General features: G+C 31.7%; 1 protein-coding gene across 4 annotated transcripts in view; it reads left to right on the plus strand.

Moving 5' to 3' along the window:
• The window catches only part of Rapgap1 (Rap GTPase activating protein 1), a 305,306-nt gene that overhangs the window by 90,483 nt on the left and 195,135 nt on the right, over positions 1–19,688 (plus strand). Inside the window, exon 1 of one of the 4 annotated variants that reach the window (XM_064061040.1) lies at positions 4,066–4,168. The exons of 2 other annotated variants lie outside the window; for them this stretch is intronic. In XM_064061040.1, coding sequence (XP_063917110.1) covers positions 4,167–4,168 — 2 coding nt within the window. In that variant the 5' untranslated portion in view covers positions 4,066–4,166. Of the gene's footprint in view, positions 1–4,065; positions 4,169–11,680; positions 11,889–19,688 lie in introns of those variants that run through there. One more of the 4 variants, XM_064061038.1, reaches the window with a different exon arrangement.

Raw genomic sequence — 19,688 nt, forward strand, 5'->3', positions numbered from 1 at the left:
GCTCCGTTTTTAATTAATATACGGATTTACACACCGAAGTAAACAAATACCGATTAAATTGAGATACGCGTTTTCCTGATAATGCATTTGGTTTTCCCTAAGTTGTTATTTACGTTTCATACGAGTGTGTCATTGGACGTATTTCAACTTTTTAAATTATTTTTGTATTATTGCGTTTTTCAACTTCGTTTGTCTTCGTCTGATATTCATGAAAAGTTCGGATTTTACAGTCGTCTTTATTTTTTCGGGAGTTATTGCAGCGTCTTGTTAGTTCATTATTTTTATTCAGGAGCAACCGAGAGAAGTTTACGACGTCACGTGCTCCAGAACCGCCTCGAACATGCACGTCGCCATTTTTGGTGGTTCGAATCAGCCGCTGTTTAATCCAGAGACAGCCCCAGGCCGTTTCGGCACCAGGAAGACCCCGCGGAAAATTTGCAATTCAAACTAGGTTCCGGTCGGGACGCTTATTAGTTTTTCCGAAGCGGCCGGCTTTTCATTAAGGAAGTCGGCGAAAAAACGTCCAGACGGCAATTTCCACGGGCTTAAAACCAATTAACGGGGATAGGGTAAACAGCACACACAGCCCGAGAAACTAATTATCCGGGAATAACAGAAATGAGCCGGATATTATGCGCGAAATTAATTTAGGCAACAATGGAAGCTCGATAAATTGTTTATCTTCGGGGGATAACAGCTTCCGACGTCTCGATGGGGTTGATGGACGAAAGCTCGACGCGACCCCTGGCGGTGCATCGGCCAACAAATCAGAATTATGCCAGCCCCGTAGCTACGGGGGGGCAAGAGGGGGCTGAGCCCCCCCTAGCAGTTGTGGTTGCCCCCCCTGGAAGACTTATACATTATAAATTTCAAATTAGTAATAAAATTTCAATATAATGCCAATTGCCGAAGCATATTAACTGGCCCCACCCGCCCCACCTTTATTTTCGTACAGGGTATATTATTTGGCAATATCACCCTACCGTTGATGTTGACCGTATAAAAAAATGAACATGTCACATTTTATTCCATAGCCTACTATGTAGGTACTTGAGAAAAGTCAAAAATATTATATGGATTTTCTAAAAATTGAGCTTTTATTGAAATGGACAAAAAATAGACAAAAAATTCTGAGATGTAGATCTCGATGAGCTTAATCAAAAAACATAAGGTCTTGATGGTCCCAGACCAAGATTTTTCAAAAATTCGGTTCCAAAGTCGACATTTCAAAATTTCTGAAAAATTACATTTCTTTTGGCGGCTCTGGAAAAATTGTACGAATTTTCGAAAAAATAAAACCAAAAAAAAACATTTGGAGATCGAAATCAATAAAAAGATCCCTTCTGCTAGTTTTCGAAAATGCGTGGGAAAAGTCAAATTTTTTTTATAGATTTTCAAAAATTGAGCTTTTGTTGAAATTGGCTGAAAATCTACAAAAAATTCTGAGATGTAGATCTCGACGAGTTCAGTCAAAAAACATAAGGTCTTGCTGCTATTCGGTTTCCAAGTCGACTTTTTAAAATTTCTCAAAAATTATACTCCTATTTCTTTTGACGATTCTAGAAAAATTTTACAAATTTTCGATCAAATAAAACCAAAAACAACATCTGAAGATTGAAATAAATAAAAGAATGACTTTCGGTAATTTTTGGAAATGCTAAGAAAAGTCAAAATTTATTTAGTTTTCAAAAATTGAGCTTGTGTTAGAGTTGACAAAAAATTCTGAAATATAGATCTCGATGAGCTTAATCGAAAGACATGTTCATGCTCCCGGAGCAAAATTTACGAAATATTGGGTTTCTACCTAAAATTTCTAAAAAATCTCAAAAGTGACTTAAAAAAAAGTTATTTCTTTATGCGATTGTGGAAAAATTCGACGAAATATCAAAAAAATAAAACCAAAAATAACACCTGTAGATCGAAATCAATAAAGAGATCTCTTTTGCTAATTTTCGAAGATGCTTGGGAAAAGTCAAAAAATGTATATGGATTTTCAGAAATTGAGCTTTTGTTGAAATTAACAAAAAATCAACAAAAAATTCCGAGATGTAGATCTCGATGAGCTTAATCCAAAAACATAAGGTCTTGATGGTCCCAGACCAAGATTTTCGAAAAATTCGGTTTCAAAGTCGACATTTCAAAATTTCTCAAAAATTACATTTCTTTTGGCGGCTTTGGAAAAATTGTACAAATTTTCGAGAAAATAAAACCAAAAACAACATTTGGAGATCGAAATCGATAAAGAGATCCCTTTTGCTAATTTTCGAAAACGGTTGGGAAAAGTCAAAAACATTTTATAGATTTTCAAAAATTTAGCTTTTGTTGAAGTTGACTAAAAATCCACAAAAAAATCTGAAATGTTGATCTCGACGAGCTCAATCAAAAAACACAAGGTCTAGATGGTCCCAGATCAAGATTTTCGAAACATTCGGTTTCAAAGTTCAAAAATTACATTTCGTTTGGCGATTGCTGAAAACTTTTACGGCTTTTCAACCAAATAAAACCAAAAACAACATCTGGAGATCGAAATCAATAAAGGAATACCTTTTGGTAATTTCGAACGTGCTTGAAAAAAGTCAAAAATTTGAGATACAGGTTCTCAAAAATTGCCATTTTTCTTCCGTCGATTCTGCAAAAAATGTAAGAATTTTCAGAAAAATTGAATCCAAAACAATTTTTGGAAATCGAGATGAACAAAGGAGTCTCTTTTGATAATTTTTGAAAATGCTTGGAAAAAATCAAAAATTTTATATGGGTTTTCAAAAATTGAACTTTCGTAAAAGTTGACAAACAATTCTGAAATATAGATTTCGACGAGCTTAAAAAACACGACAGGTTCAAGGTTCCGGATCAAAATTTTCGAAATACTCGGTTTCGAGCTGGAATTTTCAAAATTTCTCAAAAATTACCATATTTCTTTTGGCGATTATGGAAAAATTGTACGAATTTTCGAAAAAACAACATCTGGAGATCGAAATCAATAAAAGAATCCCTTTTGGTAATTTCGAACGTGCTTGAAAAAAGTCAAAAATTTGAGATACAGGTTCTCAAAAATTGCCATTTTTCTTCCGTCGATTCTGCAAAAAATGTAAGAATTTTCAAAAAAATTAAATCCAAAACGATTTTTGGAAGAAATCGAGATGAACAAAGGAATTCTTTTGGTAATTTTCGAAAATGCTTGGGAAAAGTCAAAAATTTTATATGGGTTTCCAAAAATTGAGCTTTTGTTAAAGTTGACAAAAAATTCTGAAATACACATCTCGACGAGTTTAAAAAAACATGACGAGTTCAAGGTTCCGTACCAAAATTTTCGAAATATTTGGTTTCGAAGTCGGATTTTTAAAATATGTACTAAACATGCAAAAAAATAAACTCAAACAAATTGGATGTTACCTATATGACCACTACACAAATTTTTGGATGCAGTACAGCTGTTTGTGAATCTACATTCTCTGTTTTAACCAGCATTTTAACCAAGTACCGTACTAATTTTTTGGACTTCGACAGGTTTTTACGAAAATTTAGCGTAAAAAATCGACGTTTCCAATTATTTTAATGTTCTTTCAAATATAAAAACTCAGAAAAAATAAAGTAGTTATCTGTATTATTAAAATATAAATATTTACATAAAGCCCCCTCTGTCGACAAACTTGCCCCCCCTGAATAAGTTTTCTAGCTACGGGGCTGAATTATGCTGAGATAACCGTGAACGATGCCTCTATTATGTAAATCAGACAAAATTATTAATGGCGCCTTATCGCCGACGTTTATAAGAAGGGAAATGGATGTTTGATTATCGCGTGAAAAATTATCGTCGAGAAAATCCGGATTAATTGGACGAATGCACGACCTCTGAAATCTTACAAATTGAGGCGAAATTAATTCGACAATTTCGATAATTTTTGTTTTGCTGCTTTATTAATTGTCGGTTTATTTATGGATTTTACGTAGATGGAGTTGCAGTTTTTAGATTAAATAGGGTCAGCGCGGATAACGCGAGTCTGAAAAATAAAACAACCTCGACGTGATTTATTCGGTTGTGTTTTGTAATAATAATAAGTTTAAATCGGTTGCGTTGAAATTTTTGCGCTGTTTGTTTATCGGGTTTAGTGTTGGAGGCATATTTAGGTTATGTAAATGGAGTAATTTTTCGACGGACGTCAGTTATGTAAGTTGGTAATGACTTCTCTCCATAATGTTATTTATTTATTCAAAATAATTCAGTCTCAATTAATTCGCGTGGGTCGCTAGTTTTTTCTTCACAGCTGAGTTTTAATGTAACAATTTGATAATTAATTGTGTCGTTGGTAGGTAGAATTTGATTTGCAACTACTCGTGTTATTTCCAAGATTTACGCACGTCGAAAACGGTTTCCGGTTTTTCGAAATGTTTCTACTTTGAATTTATGGTGCATATATTTGGACAAAGAATGCAATCTTGTTATCATGGAAAACTAAATGTCAAATCTGACACGGTAATAATTTAGGCTGGAATTTAATTTTGACGTTTTATTGGAAAAGTTCAACGAAATAATAGAACGTGACACTTCGCTCTATCAAAGTATTTAGGGATTGTGGAAACCTGTAGTGAGGAGGCGGAGCAGCCTAATGCCCGTCGACACAATCCGGATGTCTAGAAACGAAAGTGATCATCACGAATCACCTCAATATTGACTCACTCTTTCCATTTTCGCCGAAATTAAACCCGCAAGTGTTTCATCCACACTACGCTAATGATGACATTTTTTCGCTAAAACATCTCGATAAACTTCCTTTCAACGAATCGCCAGAAATCTGAAATCACTTTTAAGCAATCAGGAATGTTTTCAGGTCAAACAACATAAAAGTTGAGATTAGGCAGTTATAAACGATCGGTATTCGTATATTGAAATTCTTCCTTATCTTTTATGGCAGCTTCTGACTTATATAACATCGGGCGTATTGAATTTTTTCCATTTTCGCAATTCCTTCCAATAAACGAGATATTTAACTTATCGAGAGCGCGAGGAAAACGTTTTTCGGCTTTTCGTTTCGTATATAGTCGACGAAAGTGACGACGCCCACTGTCGTGACGTCACGTCACGCTCGATTACGCCGCATTTTCGATGTTGACACAGAAATTCCGCTATTATTATTCAGATTATGCAAATAGTTAATCCACGACACCTAGTAAACAAACAAGAAAACCAACTCACCGCGAACACTTAAGTGGAACGCTCTGTGTGAACGAATACCATTTATTATAATAATAACGCATACTTATGAATATTAACCATCACCTGACGCTGGCCGTTTGTGGGTCGAAACGAAACAATTTCGCGTTTAGTGCCAGTCACTCCGATTTTTCCGGGTTGTTAATCCGGTGAGGCTTCATTAAGTGCGCGCCTAAACAGCCAAAAAAGCGATTTTCATTAGTCATTATCGAAATTTTAATTTTACGGTGGCCGGGTCCTCGTTGGGTTTTTTATTGTTTTGTGGGTTTGGCTTAAGAAGCGGAACGATAACGAGATGAGTTTCGTGTTTTTGATAATTTCGAAAATCAATGTTTGCTTTTAAATTGTCCTTGTCTAGTGTAGTTGGATCGTTAACTAGTTTGAAAGGATCTGCGTTAGGGCGCCGCTGGATATCCTGCATCCTGCACGAGTAGAGGAACGGACCGCGTTAATTATCGGGTTGTTTTTGCTTGTCGGTTCTCCCCTGTTCGCTTTTGTGCGAGTTTCCGTGTTTACTTATCGGGGAATGATGATGAAATAAAGAAACATGCTATTTATTTAACTGGATAGCGAGTGTGGAAATTTATTGGACGCTTGGGACTACGATAGTTGATAGGAGAGGGTCGGAGATAAAGCAATATATATAATTTAAGGTGAATTTTTAAAAATTTCGGGAATTCTTGACTTTTTTAAAGAATCTGTTTTCGAAGTTTTTTCTAATGACAAGGTGTTAATTTTCTGGCATGAGCTAGGGAAGGTCAAAAATGCATAGATCATTTTGACGAATTTCGGGTCCCCGTTTCCGTTTGTCTGTCGTTTATTGTCTTGTCTGTAGGCGATATATTTTTTATTTCCCGAAGGTAAGCTAAGGAAGGAAATCTTCAACAGAAAATGTTACTTAAATTTTAGAAAACAACATATTCTTGCAGTGTGATTTATAACTCTGGATTTTTCAGGTTTTTGATTTTTCCATTTCTCAGTTTTTCAATTTTTAAATTTCTCAGTTTTTGGATATTTCAGTTTTGGGATTTTTCAGTTTTTCTTTCGTTTTCAATTTTTCGAAATTTCAGTTTTGGGATTTTTTAAGTTACAATTTTCCAATTTCACGATTTTCAATTTTTCAAATTTGATTTTTCTAAACTCAATTTTTCGATTTTTCATTTCTTCAATTCTTCCATTTTTCAATTTTTTAGGTTTTTGATTTTTCAATTTTTTAAGGTTTTGATTTTTCGGCTTCATTTTTGACTTTTTGATTTCTTTAATTTTTTATATTTCTCAAACTATGGATATTCAGTTTTGAGATTTTTCATCTTTTGGATATTTCAGTTTTTCCGTTTTTGACTTCTGGATGTGTCGATTTTTTTGCTTTTTCTATATTTCAACTTTTTCGATTTCTCGATTTTTCATTTCAATTTTTCGATATCTCAGTTTTACAATTTTTCGAATTTTTCAAATTTTCGATTTTTTAATTTTTCGTTTTTCAAATTTTTCGATTTTTCAGTGTTGTATATATTTTCCCAATTTATCGAGACTTATGTTTCCATATTTTGATTTTTCAGTTTCTCGATTTGTCAGTTTTTCAATTTATAACTTTTCGATTTTTCATTTTGGCCTATTTCGGTTTCTCAGTTTTTCCATTTTTCCGTTTTTTCGTTTTTTTAATTTTTCCGCATTTAGATTTTTTGATTTTCCAATTTTTTTAACTTTTAACTTTCAGTTTTTTTTGATTTTCGCCTATTTCGGTTTCCCAATTTTTCGATTTTTTAACTTAATGAGTTTTCGATTTCTCTATTTTTTTGATCTTTCGATTTCTCGATATATCAATTTTTCAATTTTTTGAATATTTTAATTTTTTGATTTCTCGATTTATCAATTTTTCAAATTTTAACTTTTCGATTTTTCGATTTTGGTCTATTTCGGTTTTTCAATGTTCCGATGTTCCAGTTTTACATTTTTCCAATTTTTTTCCTCTTCAATTTTACGATTTTTATATATTTCGATTTTCAATTTTTCGATATTTCGTTTCTTCCATTCTTCTATTTTTCAATTTTTTATATTTCAGTTTTGAGATTTTTCAGGTTTTGGATCTCAGTTTTTCCATTCTTCAGTTTCTCTTTCACTTTTCAGTTTCTCGATATTTCAGTTTTGGGATTTTTCAATATTTCGATTCTTCGACTTTTCCATTTTTGACTTCTGGATTTTTCGATATGTCGTTTTTTATACTTTTTCTATTTTTTAAATTTTCGATTTTTAACTTTTAGATTTTCCGACTTCTCGATTTTTCATTTCAATTCTTCGATATTTCACTTTTTCAATTTTTCGAAATTTTTCAGTGGAATTTTTGGATTTTGCAATTTCTCAATTTTCCGATGTTTCAGTTTCCCGTTTTTTCAATTTTTCTATTCTTCACTTTTACAGTTTTTAAATATGTCGATTTTTCAGTTTTTGTCTTTTATAAACTCTCAATTTTTCCGTTTTTCAATTAATCAATATTTTGATTTTCTCATTTCTTGACTTTCGACAGTTTCGATTTTTCAGGTTTTTGATTTTTCGAATTCTCAGTTTTTCAATTTTTAATTTCTCAGTTTTTGGATATTTCAGTTTTGGGATTTTTCAGTTTATTGAAGTTTTTTCCATTTTTTCTCATCTTCAATTTTACGATTTCTGAATATTTCGTTTCTTCAATTCTTCAATTTTTTAAGGTTTTGATTTTTCGGCCTCACTTTTGACTTTTTGATTTCTTAATTTTTCAGTTTTTTATATTTCTCAATCTTTGGATACTTCAGTTTTGGGATTTTTCGATATTTCGATTCTTCAACTTTTCCATTTTTTAAATTTTTCGATTTCTCGATTTTTCATTTCAATTTTTCGAATCTCAGTTTTACAATTTTTCGAATTTTTCAAATGTTTTGAATGCTTAATCTTCCGATTTTTCAACTTCCCGCTTTTAGATTTTCTGTTTTTCAATTTCTTGTTTTTTCAAATTTTCGAGTTTTTAATTTTTCGTTTTTAAAATTTTTCGATTTTTCAGTGTTGTATTTTCCCGATTTATCGAGACTTTTATGTTTCCATATTTTGATTTTTCAGTTTCTCGATTTATCAGTTTTTCAATCTAACGTTTCGATTTTTTATTTTGGCCTATTTCGGTTTCTCAGTTTTTCCATTTTTGCGTTTTTTTAATTTTTCCGCATTTAGATTTTTTGATTTTCCAATTGTTTTAACTTTTAACTTTCAATTTTTTTGATTTTGGCCTATTTCGGTTTCCCAATTTTTCGATTTTTTGACTTAATAAGTTTTCGATTTCTCGATTTTTTTGATCTTTCAATTTCTCGATATATCAATTTTTCAATTTTTTGAATATTTTAATTTTTTGATTTCTCGATTTATCAATTTTTCAATTCTTAACTTTTCGATTTTTCGATTTTGGCCTTCTTTAGTTTCTCAGTGTTCCGATGTTCGAATTTTACGTTTTTCCAATTTTTTTCCTCTTCAATTTTAGGATTTTTATATATTTCGATTTTCAATTTTTCAAACTTGATTTTTATAAACTCAGTTTTTCGATTTTTCGTTTCTTCAATTCTTCTATTTTTCAATTTTATAGGTTTTTGATTTTTCAATGTTTGAAGGGTTTGATTTTTCGACTTCACTCTCTTGACTTTTTGATTTCTCAATTTTTTTTTATTTCTCAATTTTTGGATATTTCAGTTTTGAGATTTTTCAGCTTTTGGTTATCTCAGTTTTTCCATTCTCAAGTTCCTCTTTCACTTTTCAGTTTTTCGATATTTCAGTTTTGGAATTGTTCAATATTTCGATTCTTCGACTTTTCCATTTTTGACTTCTGGATTTTTCGATGTGTCGATTTTTTTACTTCTTCTATTTTTCAATTTCCCGATTTTTAACTTTTAGATTTTTCGATTTCTCGATTTTTCATTTCAATTCTTCGATATTTCAATTTTAAGAATTTTTCAAATGTTTTGATTTGTTAATCTTTGGATTTTTCAACTTCCCGGTTTTAGATTTTCTGTTTTTCAAATTTTTGATTTTTCAATGTTGTGATTTCCCCCTTTATCGAGATTTCTTATGTATCGATATTTTGATTTTTTCAGTTTCTGGATTTATCAGTTTTTTCAATTTATAACTTTGCGATTTTTTATTTTGGCCTATTTCGGTTTTTCAGTTTTTCCATTTTTCTGTTTCTTTATTTTTCCGTTTTTAGATTTTTCGTTTTCCAATTTTAACTTTTTTAACTTTTAACCTTTCGTTTTTTCGATCTTGGCCTATTTCGGTTTCTTCAGTTTTTCCATTTTTCCATTTTTTCGTTTTTTTATTTTTCCGCATTTGGATTTTTCGATTTTTCTATTTTTTTAATTTTTAACTTTTCCTTTTTTTCGATTTTGGCCTATTCCGGTTTGTCAATTTTTCGATTTCTCGATTTTTCATTTCAATTCGTCAATATTTCAATTTTTCCAATTTTTCAAATGTTTTGATTTCTTAATCTTTCGATTTTTCAACTTCCCTGTTTTAGATTCTCTGTTTTTCAATTTTTTTTTAAATTTTTCGATTTTAACATTTTTTGATTTCTTAAATTTTAGATTTTCAAATTTTTTCAAGCCGAAAATCGAAAAAAGCGAGTAATCAAAAAATCGAAATATCCAAAAATTAAAAATTGATAAATCGAAAATTTCAAACTAAAATGTCGATAAATAGAGAAAGTGGAAAATTGAAAAATCGAAAAACTGTAAATCAAAAATTTTTTTAAATCCAAAATTTTTAAAAATCCAAAAATTGAAAAACCCAAAAATCAAAAGCTGTGAAGTCGAAAAATCGAAAGATCGGGAAATCATTTCAGAGATTATTTATTTATTTATGTATTTATTTATTTATGTATTTATTTATTTATGTGTTTGTCATGAAACCGAAAAATTGAACATTTAAAAGTTAGAAAAACGAATAAATAGAAATATGTTCTGAAGAACTGAAAATTCGAAAACTCAAAAAAACTAAAAATTAAAAAATTGAAACATTTAAAAATCGGGAAATTGAGATATCAAAAAATGAAAAATCAGAAGATCCGGAAATCGAAAAAGTGAAAAACTGAGAAATCGAAAAGTCGAAAAATTGAAAAACCACGAAATCAAAACATCGAAAATTTGAAAAACTGAAGTATCGAAAAATCGAGAAATGGAAGAAAATTCGAGACGTCGAAAAATCGGGAAATCGAAAAGTAGCAACAGAAATATTTAAAATTGAAAATTACAAGATATTAAAAAATTTAAAATTAAAAAAATCGATAAATTGAAGAATTCTATAACTGAAATGACGAAAAATTGGGAAATCGAAAAACTGAGTAACTAAAAAATCGAAAAATCTAATAATTGAAAAGCTGAAAAGTCAAAAAATCGAAAAAGCCAGAAATAAAAAACTCGAATTATCCAGAAATTGAAAAAGTGGAACATCGAGTACCTAATAGAGAAATTGAAAAGTCGGTTTTTCGTTTTTCGGTTTTAAATTTTATATAAAAAAAAACATTTTTTCGATTTCTTTCATGTTTCGATTTTCAGTTCTTCGATATAATAGAATTTTTTTGTTTTTCGATTTTTTAAATTATACATTTTTCGATTTTCAATTTTTCGGATTTACGATTTTTTTACAGTATTATACAATGTATCGAAAATAAACATAAAAATTTGTCACTATTTCCCACAGAAATTATAGTCCAAATCAACCAAATCGCTTCTGAACCCTTAGAGTCGACACTTGCCTGAACGCGCTCAGGTCTGTAGATCAAACAAGTTCTCAGGCGACGATTAACTGATTGTGCTCGCTGCGCTCCTCATTTTTTAAATATTTTTTTTTTGTAAAGTATTTCGAATGAAATTAATAGGGTATTTTTATAATCGAGAATTCGCTTTAAAAAAAATATCTAAAAACGACGTATTTAAACGTCACCGTTACCCTCCGACCCTAAGCGACTTCACCCCGCCCCCGACAATTGACAGATATTTCCTTAACCGCCGCCTCCATCATCCAGCTCTAGGTTAATTACCTCCGACATGCAAATCCTCACTCCAAACAATAAAGAAAGAAACTCCCTGATGACCACCATCCATCAAACCTCCACTCGTTCCTCTTCCCCATCGCTTCAGCAGCACTTTTTCCCGCACCCAATCCCACTCATTACCATTATCAATCAGACCTCATTCCACATTCCTCGCCCAGTTCCTGCTACTGCACTCCCCACAAACACAACCAAACCAAAAAATCGCAAAAAAATCCACCTTACGTACTTACGCGTACGCATATGCGCGTGCCCTGCACGTCGATACACACCACTCTAGCCGTCTCTCTCTCGCCGCCGTCTGCCGCCGCGAGTGCGAGCGAGCGCGCCGACGTCAGGAAGATACTTTTATCATGATCGATGGTCTCGCTGTAGCAGGAGGGAATAGCAGGCGGCAGTAGCGGCACAGTTGTTCGCGTCGCCGTCTTGTGGGCGGCTGTTCGTCATTTTCCTGCGACGAGCGAGCGCGAGTTTTTGTTGTTTTGTTGTGTTTTTGTTTGGGTGCGAACGATCGGATTGAGATCCGGAGGGAACGGCGGACGCTGCGCGAGGATGTAAAGGGCGCAAGATGCTGAAGATACAGATGCTGGAGCAGCTCGTCAGCAACGAGAGCACGGGGTGAGTGGGGTGCAACAGGTGCATGCGGCAGGGGTGGCGGCGGGAATATTCGGCTTCAATAGTGATCTATCGTCCACTATTAATAGTGGTTTTTGTTAAAAAGCGGGTTGCTGGAGTGCTGCGAGGCTCCGGCTTGGGGCTCTTTTCGTTCCCGGTTTGTGTTAACGACGTTCGGTTTCGGTTCCCGTGTCTAGTGGTCGTGCTGGCCGGTTTCTTGACCCATCGGAAAATCAGCCAAAATAACAGTAATCGAAGCGTCGACCTCGAAATCGGTTTTGTTTTGGATGTGCGACACGTTTCTAGGTTAAGCATTCCGAGTGGTATAGTCGTCTACGAGAAATTTCTTGCGTTCGTTTAAGGCGGCTTAATTGTTTAGTACGGACGTGGGTTTTGCCGGACTAATCCGGGAGGTTAAGGTCGGTCTTCAGTCGTGGTAGGTGATGGATCGCCGGATTGATTAGCTAATTACTCGGAGCGTTTTTCCGGAAAACGTTCGCCGGTGCGTTGGGTAGGTCGCTAATTAATTCTTTCTGGACGTGTTCCGATCGCTTGCTTCACCGTTTTTGTTGTATCTGATTAATTATTCATGGGTGAATAATTGTTTTTTGCGACCTTTGTTGCAACGTTTTCGGTTGCAAGAAATTCCTGCGACGTTTCGCAACTACTAATTCGTCTAGTAAACGTACAGACGTGACGTATGATTCGGGACAGGTTGATTAATTGGGCTTAATTAGAATGTGGGTCGCTGGAGGGTGGCGGTCGCTCTTAAAACCAACTTTATTAACGACCATTTAAATGGGTGGCATTACGTTACGAATTTGGGCGCGAAATTATCGATTGTTGTCAGTCTAGATATTAAAACTTGTAATTATTGGTTTCTTTGTTTACGTCCCGTTTTGGATGTAAATGGGTTCGTGCGGCAAATAGCGCCAACATTAAAAACACATTTTTCGTGCGTGGATTATCAAAAACGCATTAAAATGGACGGAATGGGCGATTTCGATAAGCTCGGGTCGGGTGAGGATAAAGGCGCGTTCGCGTATCCAACGTCCTTTGTTTATGGTATGTATTTAAAAGTTAAAAAGTTGTTTAGCCAATTTTGGGGTGGCGTTTCTCCATCTGCATGATATTCCTAATATACATACAAAATTTGGCAATAATCGGTCCAATAGTTTCAGAGATAATCTGTCTAATAAAAATCCGGACAGACGGCAGACAGACAGACAGACAGACGGAAACGTTTTACCAGCCAGTAGACACATGATTTTTTGAAAATCGCCTGTCGTCCATAAACGCTCCGCTTATTGAAAACCCAGCAGCAATTACGCCGTTGCGTAACACCAAACACGACCATATCGCCAGATGAACGCGCCCATAAAACCTCTCGAACGAGAAAAGCCTTGAAAGATCTCCGAATATCGGCGGCCTCCGCTATCATCGGCTGCGATTAAGCCAGTGAAAGTCAAGGAAATTTTTCCTATCGTTAAAAAGCATCCAGCCTCGGATGGGCGCCGCGGGCCCTCTCGAAATTTGTTTTATTAAAACGATCGGAGTTCGGCTCGAACTCGCCCTCGGTAACGCGGTAACCGCCAATTTGTTGAATTAATTTCGAACATGGGTTGTTACTCGTTCCGGGATCGATTCCTCTTGGAACTCTTTTTTTTGTCGTTGTCGCTTTCGTTTCGCGTCGCACATTCGAAGGTTCATTAGTGGCGAAACAAAACCTCTCGTTATTTATTGTCGGGTCGTTAGGGCTGCGTTTTCGCAGACAATGGTGGAAGAAACTGCGTCGTTACGTCGGTGATCGGTGTGATTGTTCTTGCGACAATGGGGAATCGACGGGTTCGTGGGTGCGGGTTGTGGGGGAGGTGGTGGGGTATTTAAGACGAATGTGGATTAGTTTAGGTCGGCGGTGATTACTTCAAAAATGGGGGGTCCCTGGGATTTTTTCAAACTGCTTCAAAAATAAAACACAAATTGTCCCCGAGGTTCTTTCAAATTACTTCAAAAACCAGACACAAGGGGTCCCCGAGGTTTTTTCACCACTTCAAAAACAAAATACAAGGGATCCGCGAGATTCTTTCACACTACTTCAAAAACCAGACACAAGGGGTCCCCGAGATTCTTTTAAACTACTTCAAAAACAAAACAAAAGGGGTCAGAGAAATTCTTTCAAACTACTGCAAAAACCAAACACAAAGGGCACCCGGGATTCTTTAAAATTTCTTCAAAACAAAAACTCAAAGGGTCCCGAGATTCTTTCAAACTACTTCAAAAACAAAACAAAAGGGGTCCCCGAGATTCTTCCAAAGTACTTAAAAAATAAGACACAACGGGTTCCCGAGATTCTTTCAAACTTCTTCAAAAACAAAAACTCAATGGGCACCCGACATTCTTTAAAACTTCTTCAAAAACAAAAACTCAAAGGTTCCCGAGATTCTTTCAAACTACTTCAAAAACCAAACAAAAGGGGTCCCCGAGATTTTTCCTAAGTACTTAAACAATCAGACACAAGGGGTTCCCGAGATTCTTTCATACTACTTCAAAAACCAGACACAAAGGGTACCAGAGATTCTTTAAAACTACTTCAAAAACAAAACAAAAGGGGTCCCCGAGATTCTTCCAAAGTACTAAAAAAATCAGACACAAGGGGTTCCCGAGATTCTTTCGAAATTCTTCAAAAACAAAAATTCAAAGGGCACCCGAGATTCTTTAAAACTTCTTCAAAAACAAACACTCAAAGGGTCCCGAGACTCTTTCAAACTACTTCAAAAACAAAACAAAAGGGGTCCCCGAGATTCTTTCATACTACTTCAAAAACCAGACACAAAGGGTACCAGAGATTCTTTAAAACTATTTTAAAAACAAAAACTTAAGGGGTCCCGAGATTCTTTTAAACTACTTCAAAAACCAAACATAAGAGGTCAGCGAAATTCTTTCAAATTACATACTTCAAAAACAAAACACAAGAACTGTCCGATATTCTTTCAATATTCTGGAAATATATTTAAAGTAGAGATCCAACGGAAAAATCTAAAACCTGAAAAATTGAAGCCTCAGAGGTTGAACAGTCGAAAAAGTGAAATCGAGGAATCAGAAAATTTTAAAAATTGAAAAATCGAGAACTTGAAAAACCTAGATATCTAAATATCGAAAAGTTTTTTTTTTAATCTAAAATGTAAAATTTAAAAAAATCGAAAATTGGAAAATCAAAAAACTAGAAAGCCAAAAACTTAAAAATTCGAAAAATGAAAAATGAACAAAAAAATTTAAAAAATCAAAAATAAAAATATCGAAATATGTAGTCAAAAAATCGAAAAACCGAGAAATTAAAAAATCGTCAATTCAAAATTTAAAAAATTGCTAAAATTGAACTGAAAAATAACTGAAATGACGAAAAACCGGGATATCGAAAAACTGAAAAATGGAAACATTGAAAAATTGGAAAATTAAAAATTCGAAAAACCGTGAAATCGAAAAAATCAAAGAATTAAAAACCCAAACATTGAGAATTGAAATCAAAAGATCGAAAAATCTAAAAATTGAAAATTCGAAAAATGTTTAAAATCGAAAATTTACAAAGTCCAAAAATTGAAAAATTAAAAAACTGAAAAATCATCTATTAAAAAATGCTTTTCAAAAAATCGACTAACTTTAAAATCGAAAATCGAAATCCAAGAAGTCGTAACATCGGAACTTCAAAAAATTTAAATATCCAAAAATTAAAAAATCCAGAGATTGAGAAGTTCCCAAAATTGTTCGAAAAAATCGAAAACTTGAAAAACCAGGAAATCTAAAAATCGAAAAGTGGAAACATTTTTAAAATTGAAAAATCTACAATTTGAAAGACCAAAGTTGGAAAAATAAAAATCTGAAAATTCGAAAATTTTAACGTTCCAAAAAAGAAAAGTCGAAAACTGTAAAATTAAAAAAAAATAAAATATCGAAAAATTGAAGAACCGGAAAATTGAAAAATCTAAAATTTAAAAAATGAAAATTTGAAAAACTGCAAAGTCAAAAATCCGAAAATTTAAAAATCGAAAACTTGAAAAATCTAGACATCTAAAAATCGAAAACTTTTTTTTAAACCTAAAATGTAAAATTCAAAAAATTCAAAGATTAGAAAATCAAAAAACTGAAAAATCAAAAATTTAAAAATTCGAAAAAAAAAATAGAAATCTCGAACAACAAAATTTTGAAAATTGAAAATTAAAATATCGGGACTTCAATTTTTCGATATTTTAATTTTCAATTTCGAAAAATCGAAAAACCAAAAAATGGAGAAACCGTGAATGTAAAATTTAAAAAATTGCTAAAATTGAAGAATCGGGAAATTGGAAAATTTAGAAATCAGAAAACTGAAAAAACGGAAACATTGAAAAATTGGAAAATCCAAAAGTCGAAAAATCGAGAAATTGAAAAAATCGAAGAAATAAAAAACCCAAACATTCAGAAATTGAAACATCAAAAGATCGTAAAATCGAGAAGTCGAAAAGTGGAAAAATAGGAACATCAAAAAATCAAAAAATTAAAATATCCAAAAACTGAAACATCTAAAAATTGTTCCCAAAATTGAAATTCCGACAAATTGAGAAATCTAAAAATCGAAAAGTCGAAAAATTTTTTAAATCGAAAATTAAAAAACTGAAAAATCAACCATTAAAAAATGGTTTTCAAAAAATCAAAAAGCTTTAAAATCGAAAAATCGAAATCCGAGAAGTCGAAAAATCGAAACTTCAAAAAATTAAAATATCCAAAAATTTAAGAATCCAGAAAAGTTCCTAAAATTGAAATTGTCGAAAAAATTGAGAAATCGAAAATTTGAAAAACCGGGAAATCTAAAAATCGAAAAGTGGAAAAAAAATTTAAATCGAAAAATGTAAAATTTCAAAAATTAAAATTGGAAAATTAAAAATCTGAAAAATCGAAAATTAAAAAAAATAAAAATTAAAATATCGAAAATTTGAAAAACTGCAAAGTCAAAAATCCAAAAATTTAAAAATCGAAAACTTTTTTAAATCTAAAATGTAAAATTTAAAAAATTCAAAAATTGGAAAATCAAAAAACTGAAAAATCAAAAATTTAAGAATTTGAAAAAAAAATTGAAATCTCGAAAAAAATTTTGAAAATTAAAAATTAAAATATCGGAACTTCAATTTTTCGATATTTTAATTTTCAATTTCGAAAAGTCGAAAAATCGAAAAATTGAGAAATCGTGAATTTAAAATTTAAAAAATTGCTAAAATCGAAGAATCGAGAAATTGAAAAATTTAGAAATCGGAAAACCGAAAAAACGGAAACATTGAAAAATTGGAAAATCCAAAAGTCGAACAATCGAGAAATCGAAAAAATCGAAGAATTAACAAACCCAAACATTCAGAAATTGAGACATCAAAAGATCGAAAAATCGAGAAGTCGAAAAGTGGAAAAATAGAAACATCAAAAATTCAAAAAATGAATATATCCAAAAACTTAAACATCTAGAAATTGAAGTTCCCAAAATTGAAATGACGACAAATTGAGAAATCTAAAAATCGAAAAGTCGAAAAATTGTTTAAATCGAAAAGATTGAAAAATTAAAAAACTGAAAAATCAACCAAAAAAAAATGCTTTTCAAAAAATCGAAAAGCTTTAAAATCGAAAAATCGAAATCCGAGAAGTCGAAAAATCGAAACTTCAAAAAATTAAAATATCCAAGAATCCAGAAAAGTTCCTAAAATTGAAATTGTCGAAAAAATTGAGAAATCGAAAATTTGAAAAACCGGGAAATCTAAAAATCGAAAAGTGGAAAAAACTTTTAAATCGAAAAATGTAAAATTCTAAAAAACCAAAATTGGAAAATTAAAAATCTGAAAATCCAGTACTTTAAAATTCTAAAAAAGAAGAATTGAAGAACCGAAAAATTGAAAAATCTAAAATTTAAAAATCAAAAAATTCAAAATTCGGAAAGTATAAAAATCGAAAACCCGGAAATTGAGAAATCGAAAATCTACAATTTAGAAAATCGCTAAAATTGAAAAATTCCAAAACTGAAATGATGAAGATTTGGGAAATCGAAAAATTGGAACATGAAAAATCGAAAAACCGAGAAAAGTTCCCAAAATTGAGAAATCGAAAATTGTTAAATTTAAAAAATCCAAAAATTGAAAAATCAAGAATCTGAATAATCAACAATTTAAAAATTCGTAACAAAATAGAAATATCGAACAAATGGAAACTCAAGATATGTATTTATTTAAAAAATTGAAAATTAAAATATCGAAAAATTCAAAATTTGAAAAGTCGAAAAATCGAAAATTTAAAAAATCGCTAAAATTGAAGAAGAATCTAGAAATTGAAAAATTCCAAAACTGAAATGATCAAAAATTGGAAAAATCGAAAAACTGAAAAATTGGAGAAAAAAAAAACAAAAAATCGAATAATTGGGAAATGAAAAAATTGAAAAATCGAAAAATTAAAAAAACCGAAACATCGAGAAATTGGAACATTAACAGATAAAAAAAATCAAGAAATCGAAAAAATAGAAAGAAGCATCAAAAAGTAAAAAAATTCAAATATCCAAAAACCGAAAAATTCCCAAAATTGAAATGTCCACAAATTGGGAAATCGGAAACTTGAAAAATCCAGAAATCTAGAAATCGAAAAGTCATAACAATCTTAAAAATCCAAACATGGAAAAATGGAAATATCGAAGGAATGAAAAATCGCAAAATATAAAATTTTAGAAACTGAAAAATTAAAACATCCAAAAATTGGAGAATCGAAAAATTAAAAAATCCCAAAATTGAAATGATGAAAATTGGGAAATCGAAAAACTGAAAAATCGAAGCATTAAAAAATTAAAAAAAAGATCAGAAAATTGAGAAATCGAAAAATTTAGAAATCAAAATAGGCCAAAACGAAAAATGTAAAAGTAAAAAAGTGAAAATTTGACAAATTAAAAAAACCAATAAATCGAAAAATCGACAAATTGAGCAATAAAAAAATTGAAACATCGAAATGTCGATAAATCGAAATATCGAAAATTTTAAAAATCGAAGAATCTAAAACTGAGAAGTCGAAAAATGGAAAGACAGAATCGAAACATAAAAAAAACTGAAGAATCTAAAATTTAAATTTTCGGAAAACTGAAATATTAAAAAATTGAAACATCGGAAAATTGTAGAATTGAAAAACTGAAAAATCGAGAAATCAGAAAATGAAAAAATCGTTTAAGAAACCGAAAATTTGAAGAGCCGACAAATGAATCGAAAAATTGAAAAATTGGAAAATCCCAAAAGTGAAACATCGAAAAATTGAGAACCCGTAAGTTGCAAAATCAAAAAATCGTAAAGCCGAAAAATTGAAAATTTTGATTTGTTTTTTCCAAAAATGTCGATATCTAGGGTAACTATTCAATACGGATTCATAAATCACAAGTTCAAGACTATGTTACTTTTTAACAACTAAGTAACATTTATTAAAACTTTTACGAGATTCCAAAACATTCGATTGTGCAATTTTAATTTGCATTTTTTTTTTCCCAAAATCTGGAACTCAACACGGATTCACAAACCACAAATGAAGGAGTACACTATTTTATAAAATTTAAAGAACATTTACTATCGTAAAATTTGGAAACGACGTCATTTTTTCAAGGTTACTTAGACAGAATTTCCCTCACTCGTGCAGTATTATCTGTTCAAAAATTAAAAGACCGCTCAGACGGCAACATAGCATGAAAACTTGAAAACTCAACCAAAACAATCAAAAAATGTTTTCAAATTTTTCATGTAGTAAGAATGTTTAAACAAAACAAAA

This window comes from Zophobas morio, unplaced genomic scaffold, assembly GCF_036711695.1.
Source record: "Zophobas morio isolate AGI-343-1 ecotype UQ-CSIRO unplaced genomic scaffold, CSIRO_AGI_Zmor_V1 ptg000021l, whole genome shotgun sequence".
NCBI lineage: Eukaryota > Metazoa > Arthropoda > Insecta > Coleoptera > Tenebrionidae > Zophobas > Zophobas morio.